At 41.4% G+C, this 12,933-nt stretch overlaps 1 protein-coding gene across 1 annotated transcript in view; it reads right to left on the bottom strand.

Moving 5' to 3' along the window:
• cog3 (component of oligomeric golgi complex 3) overlaps positions 1–12,531 on the bottom strand; it is a 31,826-nt gene extending 19,295 nt beyond the window's left edge. Inside the window, exons 1-7 of the mRNA XM_057851657.1 lie at positions 12,316–12,531; positions 11,976–12,122; positions 11,837–11,898; positions 2,418–2,583; positions 2,059–2,133; positions 1,876–1,968; positions 1,670–1,795 (exon numbers count right to left, since the gene is read on the bottom strand). Of these exons, the coding sequence (XP_057707640.1) occupies positions 1,670–1,795; positions 1,876–1,968; positions 2,059–2,133; positions 2,418–2,583; positions 11,837–11,898; positions 11,976–12,122; positions 12,316–12,486 (840 nt within the window). The 5' untranslated portion in view covers positions 12,487–12,531. The remainder of the gene's footprint in view (positions 1–1,669; positions 1,796–1,875; positions 1,969–2,058; positions 2,134–2,417; positions 2,584–11,836; positions 11,899–11,975; positions 12,123–12,315) is intronic.
• Positions 12,532–12,933: the final 402 nt, after the last annotated feature.

Below are 12,933 nucleotides of genomic sequence, written 5' to 3'. Positions count from 1 at the left end.
AAAGATGTTTATCTTTCAAAAGCTCACGGAGAAAACATTTACACGTATACTTTTGCCTTTGTTTTAGACTGTCTTATGCTGCAGGCATTTATTGTATTGCATCGTCTGTTTTAGGTGGTATTTCTACACGTTAGTTAAGGGCTGATATCTTGCAGATGTCAGGCGGGGAGTGTTCTGTCCCTTGATCTCAAGTTGACTACTTTTTAAGTTTGATATCTTCCTAAACTGATATATTGTTCATCCGTCCACAAGATGTCATTATTGTAACTCCGGACTCTCCAGTTTTTCTTTGGTTTTGCTATGTGCGCTTGGCTTCCCCTAGTGGTGACTTACTGGAAGCAGCAGGCAAAAAGAACAGTTGGAAACGAATCCTTGCGGTGTACAGACGCTACACACCTCCTCTGCACTACACAACGTTGGGAACCCTTGATAATACTAAAAATAAGTTTGCACGTTTTAACGGAAGGTCTGATATCATTTCGGTGTCTTTATTCTGTTACTTTGTTGTTATTTATGTGAAACGAAGCAACACGTTTTAGTGCTAAGTTAAATTAGCTACTTAATTTGATTTACTCATAACGGTGCTAGTCTTCATGAGGCTTCTTCTTTGTGATGTTTGGCAGCTATTTTTTCCAGTCACCGGTCAGGGCATCGAAACTTGGAATTGAAATTTTAAAAATTCGAACGGTTCCAGGAGAACCGGAGTGTTAGTCCCGGATCCCATCGATGCTCGATGCCCAACCCAACTTATGACTGAGGAGCAGACTCTCGTCTGATATGGATAAAGGACAGCTGCGCTCTAGTTTGGCCCACATAAGGCTGTAAGTTGTTTCATCTAATATATGTGTATGAATTTGTAATTAAGTTTACAGCTACAGTTTGTGGGGTTACGTGTAAGCGATTTGCTACAAGAATCGTAAATACGTTAGCATTCGTAGCATTTAAAATAGCGGGACTTTTGTTAGGCAAATTAGGCTAATTTATTTTGTTAGGCAAATTAGGCTAATTTAGTCTATTAAATTTGCATATTGATCAGCCTAGGTCGACGTTTGAACAATTGTTTTGTGTCGAGTGTTTTATTGTTAAAATGCGTGTCGTTTTGAACATAACTGTACATATGTGTGTTACAGCTTTACAAATTGTAAAAATGGAGGAAGTAAAAGGCTTCAGAAAGCACAAATGCCTTGTTTTGATGTCTGTAAAGGTAAACAATTTCACGTTTAGTGAGGACAGAACACCATATTAATAAAATAAAGTGAAAAAAAAAAAAGATTCTGTGAGGTACAATAAGGTAATGTTTATGGGAAAAAAAAAACATCTGGAGACAAAATGGGGGACGATATTCCAGCGTTGTAAAGTCGAAATTGCCTAAGTCGAGTACGTCGTAACCCAGGGACTACCTGTATACTGTTTACCTCTTGGATGATCATTCAAATGAGCAAGCGGATTGGACGTTACTCACTGTCAAAGGCAGCCAATGAAATATTCTCAGTTAAAAAATACTGTAAAACTAAATGTGAAAATAAGAGAATTACGTATTTTTTTCGGATGGGGCTATAAAAGATCAATAGAATTTCCATTCGTTTTAATGCAGAACGATGTTTTGAGTTAAGAGCATAGTCTAAAGGCACCACTGTAAAAACAAAAATTCAATATGGCGCCGTCTTACCCCTTTTGTTAAAGTGCTTGAGAGGTTTTGCATTGCGTTTACAATGTGGACTTTCATCAGGTGCATGGCTTTGGTGAGACACTGCCTGAACTTGGCCAGGTAAACAGGGTAGTCCTTGAAATTAGGCTAAAAAAAAAGAAGAATTAATTCCGTCCTATACGACCGCATATTTTTATAGGCAAAACAAAAAGCAACAAAGTACTTACGTGTGAAGAAACATAATCAATGCAGTCGTCTAGTTTGGAGAGCATCGGTATAAAGCCTTCATTATTTACAGACAAAATGGGGGAGTTCAGTTTCTGTAAACACACACAAAAGCATGAGGATTCACACACGCGATTTTAAAAGACGAAAAAAAAAGTTTTTCTCAAGAAGAAACCATAGCCAACCTTGTTTATGTGTTCCAGCTCATTGAAATAGGAGAGTTTCTGCTGTATGTTTTCTGCAAGGTCAACAAGCTCTGCCTGAAATGAAAAAATACAAAACACAATATCTGGATCTAAAGTAGCGAGCAGAGTTTAATATTGCCAAAAAAAGGAAAAGGTCAGATATTATTCTTCCATTTAGCGACTTCATATCAAATAATTGGCTGCCATTAATGGTGCTAGATGTCCAATTGATTTTCACAGAGGACTGGCAATGGACGCCCAATCCATTGAATGTTCACTGCCATCTGTCCCAGTCAAAATGGATTGGATGTCTATTACAGTCAATGGCAAATGTGTCAAGTACTCGTTAATCAGCTTACTTGTTCTTTTAAAAGTTGTTCACAGGCCTCATGTAAAGTTCCTGTCTTGTTGGATACAAACAAGTACTGTTTTTGTAGGGAATCCAGCTGCTCCAGAGCAGCACTGACATCTTTCAAGATGGCGTCACACTGCTCCTGGTAGCAGTTCAGCTCATCTCGTGTTTGCCTGAAATGTATTCATTTCATTCAACTCTTGAGCATAGGAAGTATTTTTTTTACTGTTGACTAGCGCTGCCACGATTAATAAACAACTAGTTGATTATTAAGTTAATCAGCAAACAGTTGGACATTCGTAATGGCCCAAAAATTTTTAACCCTTTAAATTGTAAATATTCTCTTAGGACGTTAGGATATATTCTCATTCTTATTTTATTTTCAATATTGCACTTCATTTTTTAAAAGATATTTTAAATATCGTTGTCGTCGTCTCCCGCTTATCCGAAACCTTTGTCATCGTTTCTGTTTGTGACTTTCATGGACAGAATTTCTAGGCACAGCAGGGTGGTGGAGGGGGTCGAGTTGGTGGTGGGAGGATCTTATCTCTGCTTTTTGCGGATGATGTGGTCCTTCTGGCTCCATCACCAGTGGCGCCTCCAGAAATTTTTCATAGGGGTGGCCAGATGGGGCCACTTAAAATCTTGGGGTGGCCAAAACTAAAAGCCATAATTTCAGGTTTTCATTATATTATTGCAGTAAAAAGGTCAGGGGAAAACTATCAGAAAGACTTAAGGACACGGCTACTGATATACTTTGGTGTATTGTGTAATATTTGATGTTACTAATGATTTAATGTGCATAGTCCGTAACTTTCCAGTCAACATTTTGAGTTCCACAACAATTCTGTTTTATTGTGTTATGTATATATTAGGCATAAGGTGTACATTTAACTGGGCTGTCAAACGATTAAAATTTTTAATCAAGTTACTCACAGCTTAAAAATGTATTAACTGTAATTCATCGCAATTCAAACCATCTCTAAAACATGCCATATTTTTCTGTAAATTATTGTTGGAATGGAAAGATAAGACGGATATATACATTCAACATACTGTACATAAGTACTGTATTTGTTTATTAGAACAATAAATCCACAAGATGGCATTAACATTATTAACATTCTGTCTGTGAAAGGGATTCATGGATAGAAAGACTTGTAATTCTTAAAGGATAAATGTGAGTTTGTATATTGTGACTAAATATTGCCATCTCGTGTATTTGTTGAGCTTTCAGTAAATGATACTGTAGCGACTTAACTGTTCTGCCCAAATGCATGATGGGAAGTGGTGCAACCATGACTGTGTGTGGTGGCTGCAACTGCTATTTCTTCTCTGCGTTGGATACACTACAGTAGGGGTGTCCAAACTTTTTGCAAAGGGGGCCAGATTTGGTGTGGTAAAAATGTGGGGGGCCGACCTTGGCTGACGTCCTTTACGCAGAACAATATATTTAAGCAAATTTTAGCAAGCCATTCTGTGTGTCACATTTGCTTTATTTTTTTATTTTTTTTATTAATAATTTCAACAATCTCGCAACTAGCGTTCTCTTTTGACTCTCGGGCTCTTGCGAAATACTGCCGCTGTGAAATTAAACTAGCTTCAAAAGTTGCTTCAACTTCTCGCTGCGTATCTTCCCCGTAATCTTGTCGTACATGTCAGCGTGTCTTGTTTGGTAATAACGCCTCACATTGAATTCTTTAAAAACAGCGACTGTCTCTTTGCAAATGAGGCAGACACAGTTGTTGCGTATTTTATTGAAGAAATAGTCCAATTTCCACCTATCCTTGACGCGTCAGCCGTCGCAGTCAACTTTTTTTTTTGTTGTCGCCATTTTAGAAAATTGGAAGTCAAGGATTACACGGGGTAATGTTGCTTAGAGTGCTGCTGCCTTTTAGGGGGTAAATGAGGAGCAGCATTTAGTGTGTAAGCTACTTCATATAGTGGTAGCAGTTCTGCTGACCAATTTATTAAGTCTGTGTGCGGGCCAGACGTCATTGATCTTATGACAGAGGCTGGGGGCCGGATGAAATTTGACCACGGGCCACATTTGGCCGCACTTTGGACATGTGTTAAGAAAAAGATCAACTCCTGTCATTCTTGCCCACGTCGCTTCCCACAATATTTATAGTTGCTGTGGGAGAGATGACAAAGCTTTTGCCAATTAAAAGCACGGCCCCAATGAATGCTTTTATCTACTCCACTCACTTGACACTGCCTCTTATCTCCGTATCAGGGGTTAACCGAATATTTTCCGTCGTCGACCGGTTTTTTAAAACGGTGACGGAAAAAAACTGAAGTCCATCCGTCATTTTGACAGGTTGCAATTCACACCCCAGACCACAGGGTGGCGAGTGAGCATATTAATTAGCTATTGTCTCTCTTGATGCATGACGTCGTTGGCCTTACTCGGAAAAATGTCAAGGCAACTGAGTGTTTGCCTGGCACGGCCAGACTGTTCTGCCTGTATTTTTCAAACACTGAGAGAAAAGTGGGACACAGCCTCTCGAGTAGGTACAAAATCAATCGACAAATCAGATTTGTTTATTTGCATGACGTGTTCTTCACGAACAACGTCACTCTTGCGCGCCGAAAGTCGTCTCTACTATAACGCGGATGGCGAACGGGAGAGCCGAGAATATGTTCCAATCCGCGGTAAATTCAGTTTTAAATTAGCTAAAACACATCGACACGAGTCATTGACAACAGTCTGTCTCGCGCTAGCCATGTTGAATAAACTCCGTTCTCCTCGTATGTTTACTTCCGCGCGCAAGTCCCTCGTCCTGCCCTCGTCGCTTTGCTAACGGCACGTCTGCCAGTCGCTGATTGGTGCACTCCGCTGTCTGTTTGCCTCTTGTTAAGCTTGTTCGGACAGAATATTAATTAAAAATGAATGAAAACTAAATACTATTGAATATGTCATTATTATCATTTTAAAAATGTAAGTGACGGGTAAAAATAGATTATGACCGGATTTTTATGACACTGTCAGTCAAAATGACAGACAACGAAAAAGTCTAGCGCAACCTCTGCTCCGTATAGAAGTAAAAAGGCGCCATCGTAGGCTGTTTGCGGCAATGCGTGAATGAGTCGTACTGCGAATGCGTTAATTGTGATAAATATTTTCACGTGATTAATTTAAAAAAAAATAATTGCCGCCCGTTAATGCGATAAATTTGACAGCCCTACATTTAACAAAACAAAATAAATGCATTCATTTGGGATGAAATGCATAACTGATGCTACAACAATCTAATGATGTACTGGGAAGCGGGGTAGCCAGTGGGGTGGCCAACCAATTTATAGGGGTGGCCGTGGCCACCCCGGCCAACCCCTGGTGGCGCCACTGTCCATCACACAGTAACCTCCAGCTCTCGCTGGAACATTTCGCAGCAGAGTGTGAAGCGGCTGGGATGAGAATCAGCACCTCCAAGTCTGAGGCCATGGTTCTCGGCCGGAAAAGGGTGGATTGCTCGCTCCAGGTCAGGGGTGAGTTTCTGCCCCAGGTGGAGGAGTTTAAGTATATCAGGATCTTGTTCAAGAGATAGGGTAGGTCGGAGCGTGAGATCGACAGGCAAATTGGGGCGGCGTCCGCAGTGTTGCAGGCGCTTAACCAGTCCGTCGTGGTGAAGAGGGAGCTGAGCAGGAAGGCAAAGCTCTCAATTTACCGGTCAATCTACGTTCCTACCCTCACCTATGGCCGTGAACTTTGGGTAATGATCGAAAGAACAAGATCGCGGATTCAAGCGGCTGAATTGAGTTTTCTTCGCAGAGTGGCCAGGCTCAGCCTTCGAGAAAGGGTGAGTAGCTTGGTCATCCGGGAGGGACTGAGTAGAGCCGCTACTCCTCCATGTCGAGAGGAGCTAGTTGAGGTGGTTTGGACATCTGGTTAGGATGCCCCCTGGACGCCTCCCCCGGGAGGTGTTTCAGGCATGTCCAACTGGGAGGAGACCCCGGGGCCAGCCCAGGACACGCACATGTTGTTGTGTTTTCCACCTGCGATCGGACACTTAGAGCCAGCTGTGTGATTGTTTGAACAATGCGCTAATGCTAGCGAACGCATGCTAACCGTTTGTGTCATGTCATTGCTGTAAAAGCACCTGATTATCATTTATTTACGGCGATGCGAACCTGTTTGGTATTGAGGACGAAATTGATTCAGCAAATTATACGGACGTCCAGAATCGTGATTTGGAAGTTTAGCCCGCTGAATAGCCAGGACCGAGCCGTAGCGTCCTGGTGAGGACAGTATATTCGCCTTTCGTTGTTCATGCACTGTACACTGTACACTTATTCAGCATGTTGTTTTCTATTGTATTTTTATATTAAATTGCCTTTCAAGATGACATGACTGTTCTATGTGTTGGATTTTCTCAAGTAAATTTCCCCCCAAAATGCGACTTGTATATGTTTTTTTTCTCTTCGTTGGGCATTTTATGGCTGGTGCGACTTATACTCATGTGCGACTTGTAGTCCGAAAAATACGGTAACAAAATTAGATATTGGCAAAAATGTTTTTAGAGATAATACCGTTACAAACTAGAATTCATGAGTTTTCTCAGCGTACAATGGACAATAAGTGTGAAGCCCAGAATAAATAACTTGAGTCCTACACGAGGTGATTAGTCAACTAATCATGAAAATTAGCGCTGATTAATCAACTATCAAAATCCTTGTTTGTGGCACTAACAGGCTTACTACATGCATGGTGATACAACAGTGTGCCACACTTTGGGAGTAAGGAAGAAAGTCATCACTTGATTAGTGTAGAGATAGGACTTGCACATTATTTCTTTAATAGCATTTTCAGACCGCGACGTCACATCGTAAAGCGGAAGTGGCACATTATAGACTGCCCTCGCATACAAACTATTATATTTCTGCTAGCTTTCTCCAGTAATATTTCAAAAACGTACATGCCGATCAAGCACTGCTAATATGGAAGTTGTAGAAACGACTCTAGACATTAGGACACATGAAGGATGTTTTCTTCATACGTTTCCCGAAACCAAAAACTCAAGAGGAAAAAATGTGAAGAATGGATCAATTTGCGCAGACGTTTAACACCAGCAAGGTGAAGCCGTTCACATTTCATATGCAGTAAACATTTTGTTGGGGGGCATGGCCCTTCAGAGAATGAAGAGGTAAGCCATTTTGATATTTTGTGCTTATTTTTTAGCGTGGCCTTTTGCCGTACTGGTTCTGTCTGACAATGAATGACCTGAATCAATTAAAACGGTATCTGTCTGCCACTGTTAACTTTGTATAAAAACAACGTTAGTAAGGGTGAAGTGTAAATAACTTATAGAATTATGATTAGTTATTAATGAAAAAAGTGTTCATTGGCTGTCAACGAGTAGCATTTGCGATTGCTACACAAAAATAGCAATGTAAATTGCCCAAAAGAACAGTCAGAGACATAAGACAACCAGAGGATATACAGTATGGCCAATAAGTATTTAGTCAATCACCAATTGTGCAAGTTCTCCTACTTGAAAAGATTAGAGAGGCCTGTAATTGTCAACATGGGTAAACCTCAACCATGAGAGACAATGTGGGGGGTAAAAAAACAGAAAATCACATTGTTTGATTTTTAAAGGATTTTTTTCCAAATTAGAGTGGAAAATAAGTATTTGGCCACCTACAAACAAGCAAGATTTCTGGCTGTCAAACAGGTCTAGCTTCTTCTAATGAGATCTAACGAGGCTCCACTCGTTACCTGTATTAATGGCCCCTGTTTTAGCTCATTATCAGTATAAAAGACACCTGTCCACAACTCAGTCAGTCACACTCCAAACTCCACTACAGCCAAGACCAAAGAGCTGTCGAAGGACACCAGAGACAAAATTGTAGACCTGCACCAGGCTGGGAAGACTGAATCTGCAATAGGTATGTGGTAAAACGCTTGGTGTAAAGAAATCAACTGTGGGAGCAATTATTAGAAAATGGAAGACATACAAGACCAACTATAATCTCCTTCTATCTGGGGCTCCATGCAAGATCTCACCCCGTGGCGTCAAAATTGATAATAAGAACGGTGAGCAAAACTCCCAGAACCACACGGGGGGACCTAGTGAATGACCTCAGTGTTTCCCCTAGGATTTCTTTAAGCTGCGGTGGTGAGCTGCATCGGAGTCGGACTGCCTCACCAGGACGTGCTACGGCAAAATTGCGTCATATCATGACTTTTTTTTTTTTTTCCACATTTTGTTTCCCAAAAGAACCATAACAAAGATCTATTTGAAATATTTCATGAGCCAGGCTGTCGTAGCTCTCAGTTACAGTTCATGTCGTAAAATGCGTAGCTGATTACCGTTACATTACCCTACGTAATAATACCTTTTATTGGCCCTAATATGTACTACATTAACACAACAATAATAGTACTTATGTTCATGGACCAATGGCGTAGGTTCGCATAGGAACGTTAGGGACATGACACTAGGAACCTTTCAGGATGCTCAAATTGTCCCCACCAAATTATAAGCAACCTTTTTGCATTATACAATGAGTTCAGTTATAGAGGTCATTTAGATTGTCTTCACATATTTTGTAAGAATAGAATTGACCCTACCATTATTAAGTGAATTACTTTCCTTGTGTTCAGACTTGGCACTTGACACTGACACCATTTTTTCCCCACTCAAACGCACATTTGATTGGCAGTTGACTAAATTCCCTTGTTTTCAATCTACTAGAAATAACTGAAATTATCTGCCAGTGCTTAAAGTAAATTTTCTCAGATTTCTTGAAATAAGATTATTTTCAGATAGCTATTTGAAAGCATTTTCCCCCTTGGTTTTGGTGAAAAATGACCAACCTTTAGATGTATGGGCTTAATAAGAATAAATTGTAATATTTACCTAAAGTAAATTGAATAATCTGACCCATTAATCCGTTAACTAGTCTTTAACACTCAAAACAAGATGGAGAAAATTATTCGAATAGATTTCAGAAAAATCAGCGTATTAAAATGTTCTAAATTAGCAGTGTGAAAGTTGGTACGTCAATACAGATTTATTTTTGCATTAATCATTTAGCCTATCAATTAATTAGGTTCAAATTGGTGGTGAGAAATGTAGCCCTGACCCCTGTTCACCCAGTCTGTTGGGTCTTATTACGGTAATGTCCGTCCTCAGCAAAAAATGTACATGGAGGTTATGCTGTTATATCGTCCCTACCAATATTGACACCTACGCCCTTGTAATGGATCCAATTCAAGGAGTAGGGGGAAATCCTAATTGCCGTGTAGAGATTTACTAGTTTCGGTGAGAAGGTGAATATCTTTATGTTGTTGTTCTTGAACTCCATTTCCACACAAACGCACATTGAGGTACCAATTAGCTCAGCAAGGAGAGTAATTTTTCGAGTGTCCCAGAGCTCACGAAACTTGGATATAAAGAGAGCATTTATCAGGGTTTCGTCAGCCGCGATTGCTTATATCCGTCCGCCAAAACAGCCTGGTAGCAGGTATAATAAGTACGCCTGCCCCTCTGCTATTGAAAGCGTTGTTGATATTAGCGCGGCTGTGCTCTCCCCGCGTCTCGGCGCAATTTCATTCAAATTTGCCATTCCGTCCAAGACGGCCGTCCACTGCTTACTTTCGCCGAAAAGTCCGATCCAAAATACTGTAATGCCCCGGATGAGGGGAAGAAGGAGAGGAGTCTGTATTGGCTTACCCACTTTATTGTGGCAACAATAATAAAGAAAAACCAATAACGAAATAACATCAGGCTTTCGTGACATGCGACCGCTATCTCGCTTGAGTCGCTTCCCTCTACGTCACAGCTCCTCCTCCGACTGTTTCTTAAGGGGGCCTCGCAGAGCTACGGACATTACAATACACAATGAATAGGTTGCCGCTGAACCCTTCACACTAGGCTGCCGCTAGTTTGAAATGGCCTTGATTTTTTTTTTTTTTTTTTAAACATCTCTTTTGCACGGCATGGCGGCTTTTATTTTGGTGTGGCGGAGCGCCACGATAATTATTGTGTAGGGGAAAGCGTGGAGCTACAGAGAGCTGGGACCACAGTAACAAAGGCTACTATCAGTAACACATTGCGCCGCCAGGGACTCAAATCATGCACTGCCAGATGTGTCCCCTGCTGAAGCCAGTACACGTCCAGGCCCGTCTGCGGTTCACTAGAGATCATTTGGATGATCCAGAAGAGGACTGGGAGAATGTGTTATGGTCATATGAAACCAAAATAGAACTTTTTGGTAGAAACACAGGTTCTTGTGTTTGGAGGAGAAAGAATACTGAATTGCATCCGAAGAACACCATACCCACTGTGAAGCATGAGGGTGGAAACATCATGCTTTGGTGCTGTTTTTCTGCAAAGGGACCAGGACAACAGATCTGTGTAAAGGAAAAAATGAATGGGGCCATGTATCGAGAGATTTTGAGAGAAAATCTCCTTCCATCAGCAGGGGCATTGAAGATGAGAGTGGCTGGGTCTTTCAGCATGACAATGATCCCAAACACACAGCCAGGGCAACAAAGGAGTGGCTTCGTAAGAAGCATTTCAAGGTCCTGGAGTGGCCTAGCCAGTCTCCAGATCTCAACCCCATAGAAAATCTGCGGAGGGAGTTGAAAGTCCGTGTTGCCCAACGACGGCCCCAAAACAACACAAGGAGAAAAAGGCCAAAATACCAGCAAAAGTGTGTGAAAAGCTTGTGAAGAGTTACAGAAAACGTTTGGCCTCCGTTATTGCCAAAATAGGGTACAGAAAAACTATTGAGATGAACTGTTGGTATTGACCATATACTTATTTTCCACCATGATTTGCAGATAAATTCTTTAAAAATCAAACAATGTGATTTTCTGATTTTTTTTCCACATTCCGTCTCTCATGGTTGAGGTTTACGCATGTTGACAATTACAGGCCTCCCTAATATTTTCAAGTGGGAGAACTTGCACAATTAGTGGTTGACTAAATATTTATTTACCCCACCGTAACATATAAGATAGACAGGGCATGTGGTGGTAAAGAATAGATTGTTGAAAAAGGAGAATGTCATTGTCAGTGGCGTAAGAAAAGGTGTCGATAAAAAAGCTAAGGCTAAGCTTAAGTCGGCTCATTTCTTTTGTCTGTCTTTTTCAGCCCTCGACACTCAAGCCATCTCTTTAACTGAACATTTCTATGTTCTTCCACATCTTTACGAGTGAATTTGGCACCAGGGACATCATTTTTGGAGAGAATTGGTAGGTTTAGCTCTGTAAACATCTCCTTCATACACTATTTCCATTCATTTACTATTGGGGGCAAACGGAAGCGTGCCACCCCCCCCCCTTAGCAACAGTTGCTAACGTCATGAATATTAATGAGCGTTGCTTGCGGTACGCCATTCAAGGTAGGAAGTACTGGTAGTATAGTGAGATTTACAACAAACAGCACAAACTGCATAACAGTGTTATTGACATACCTGTACTTGGCACTTTCATTCTGGTCCATGTGGGCTTGCAACTTGGCAAACCAGGCAAAAAACTGCAACACACATGAAAGTGCTATGACGCTTTGCCGTCATGTACTGATGACGTTTGTACGTGTGGATACGTGGTTACTTGTTGTGCAGTCTCTATCCGTTCATTATCCATTTTAAGCATCTGGAAGCCTTTGTGGAGAACATCCTCTGTCGAATGGGGCACGGTGGCAGTGAAAGGAGACTGAAGGGGGCGAGATGAAAGGCTGCCCAGGTCCTCGATGGGTAACTGCAGAGCGACAGTCTCAATAAATACGCATTTTACGCGCTTTTAAAAGTAACACAGGAAAGTTTAGAGGAAAATGTGACATTTGTGTTATTTATTTATGTTACTAAATTTATTTATGAGTGAGTTTAGTGTACCTAGCTGTCACCAGAAAGTGAATTAGCATCCATGCTATCGAGCTAGCTTCGGAGCTCACCTCAGAGGGGATAGCGAGCGTCTCAGCTGCGGCTCGGATCTCCAGCACCGAGTCCGTCTGCTTGTCCGTGAGAGCGGCCGTGGAGTCCGATCCCCTGTCCCATAGTGACAGCTTCTCCCGTGTCTCCTTATCTGTCAAGTCGAGCAGGGACTGCTGCTCAGTGGACGCCATCGTCACTCGGCGGCGGGGAGGGGGCAGTGCGTAAACGTCAGCAAGCGACACGAAAGCTACTTCCTGTTCCGGAATGGAAGTGGGCGGGGCATAGTGAGGGCTTGGGTGGGTGAACCAATTGTATTGCAGTTTATGATTTCATCTGTCTCCGCAATATTTGTCTTTCAAAAATGAACAATATATATATATGGTTTGTATATTAAATAAACAATAAAATATTTGTTAAGTATTTACATTTTCATGGCAAGGTACAAATTCAGTACTGTACACTCACTGGCAACTACATATACATACATAGGTCCATCCATACAGTACCCAAACTTCAAACTCATTGTCTGGCATCAACGGTGTTAGACGTCCAATCCATTTGATCTGGGAGGCTGACAGCAATCATTCGCTGCCAGCCTCCGAGTCCAAATGAATTGGACGTCTATTGCCATCAATGGC

Source organism: Corythoichthys intestinalis, chromosome 12, assembly GCF_030265065.1.
Source record: "Corythoichthys intestinalis isolate RoL2023-P3 chromosome 12, ASM3026506v1, whole genome shotgun sequence".
Classification (NCBI taxonomy): Eukaryota; Metazoa; Chordata; class Actinopteri; order Syngnathiformes; family Syngnathidae; genus Corythoichthys; species Corythoichthys intestinalis.
This window is presented reverse-complemented; position numbering and strand designations above follow the sequence as displayed.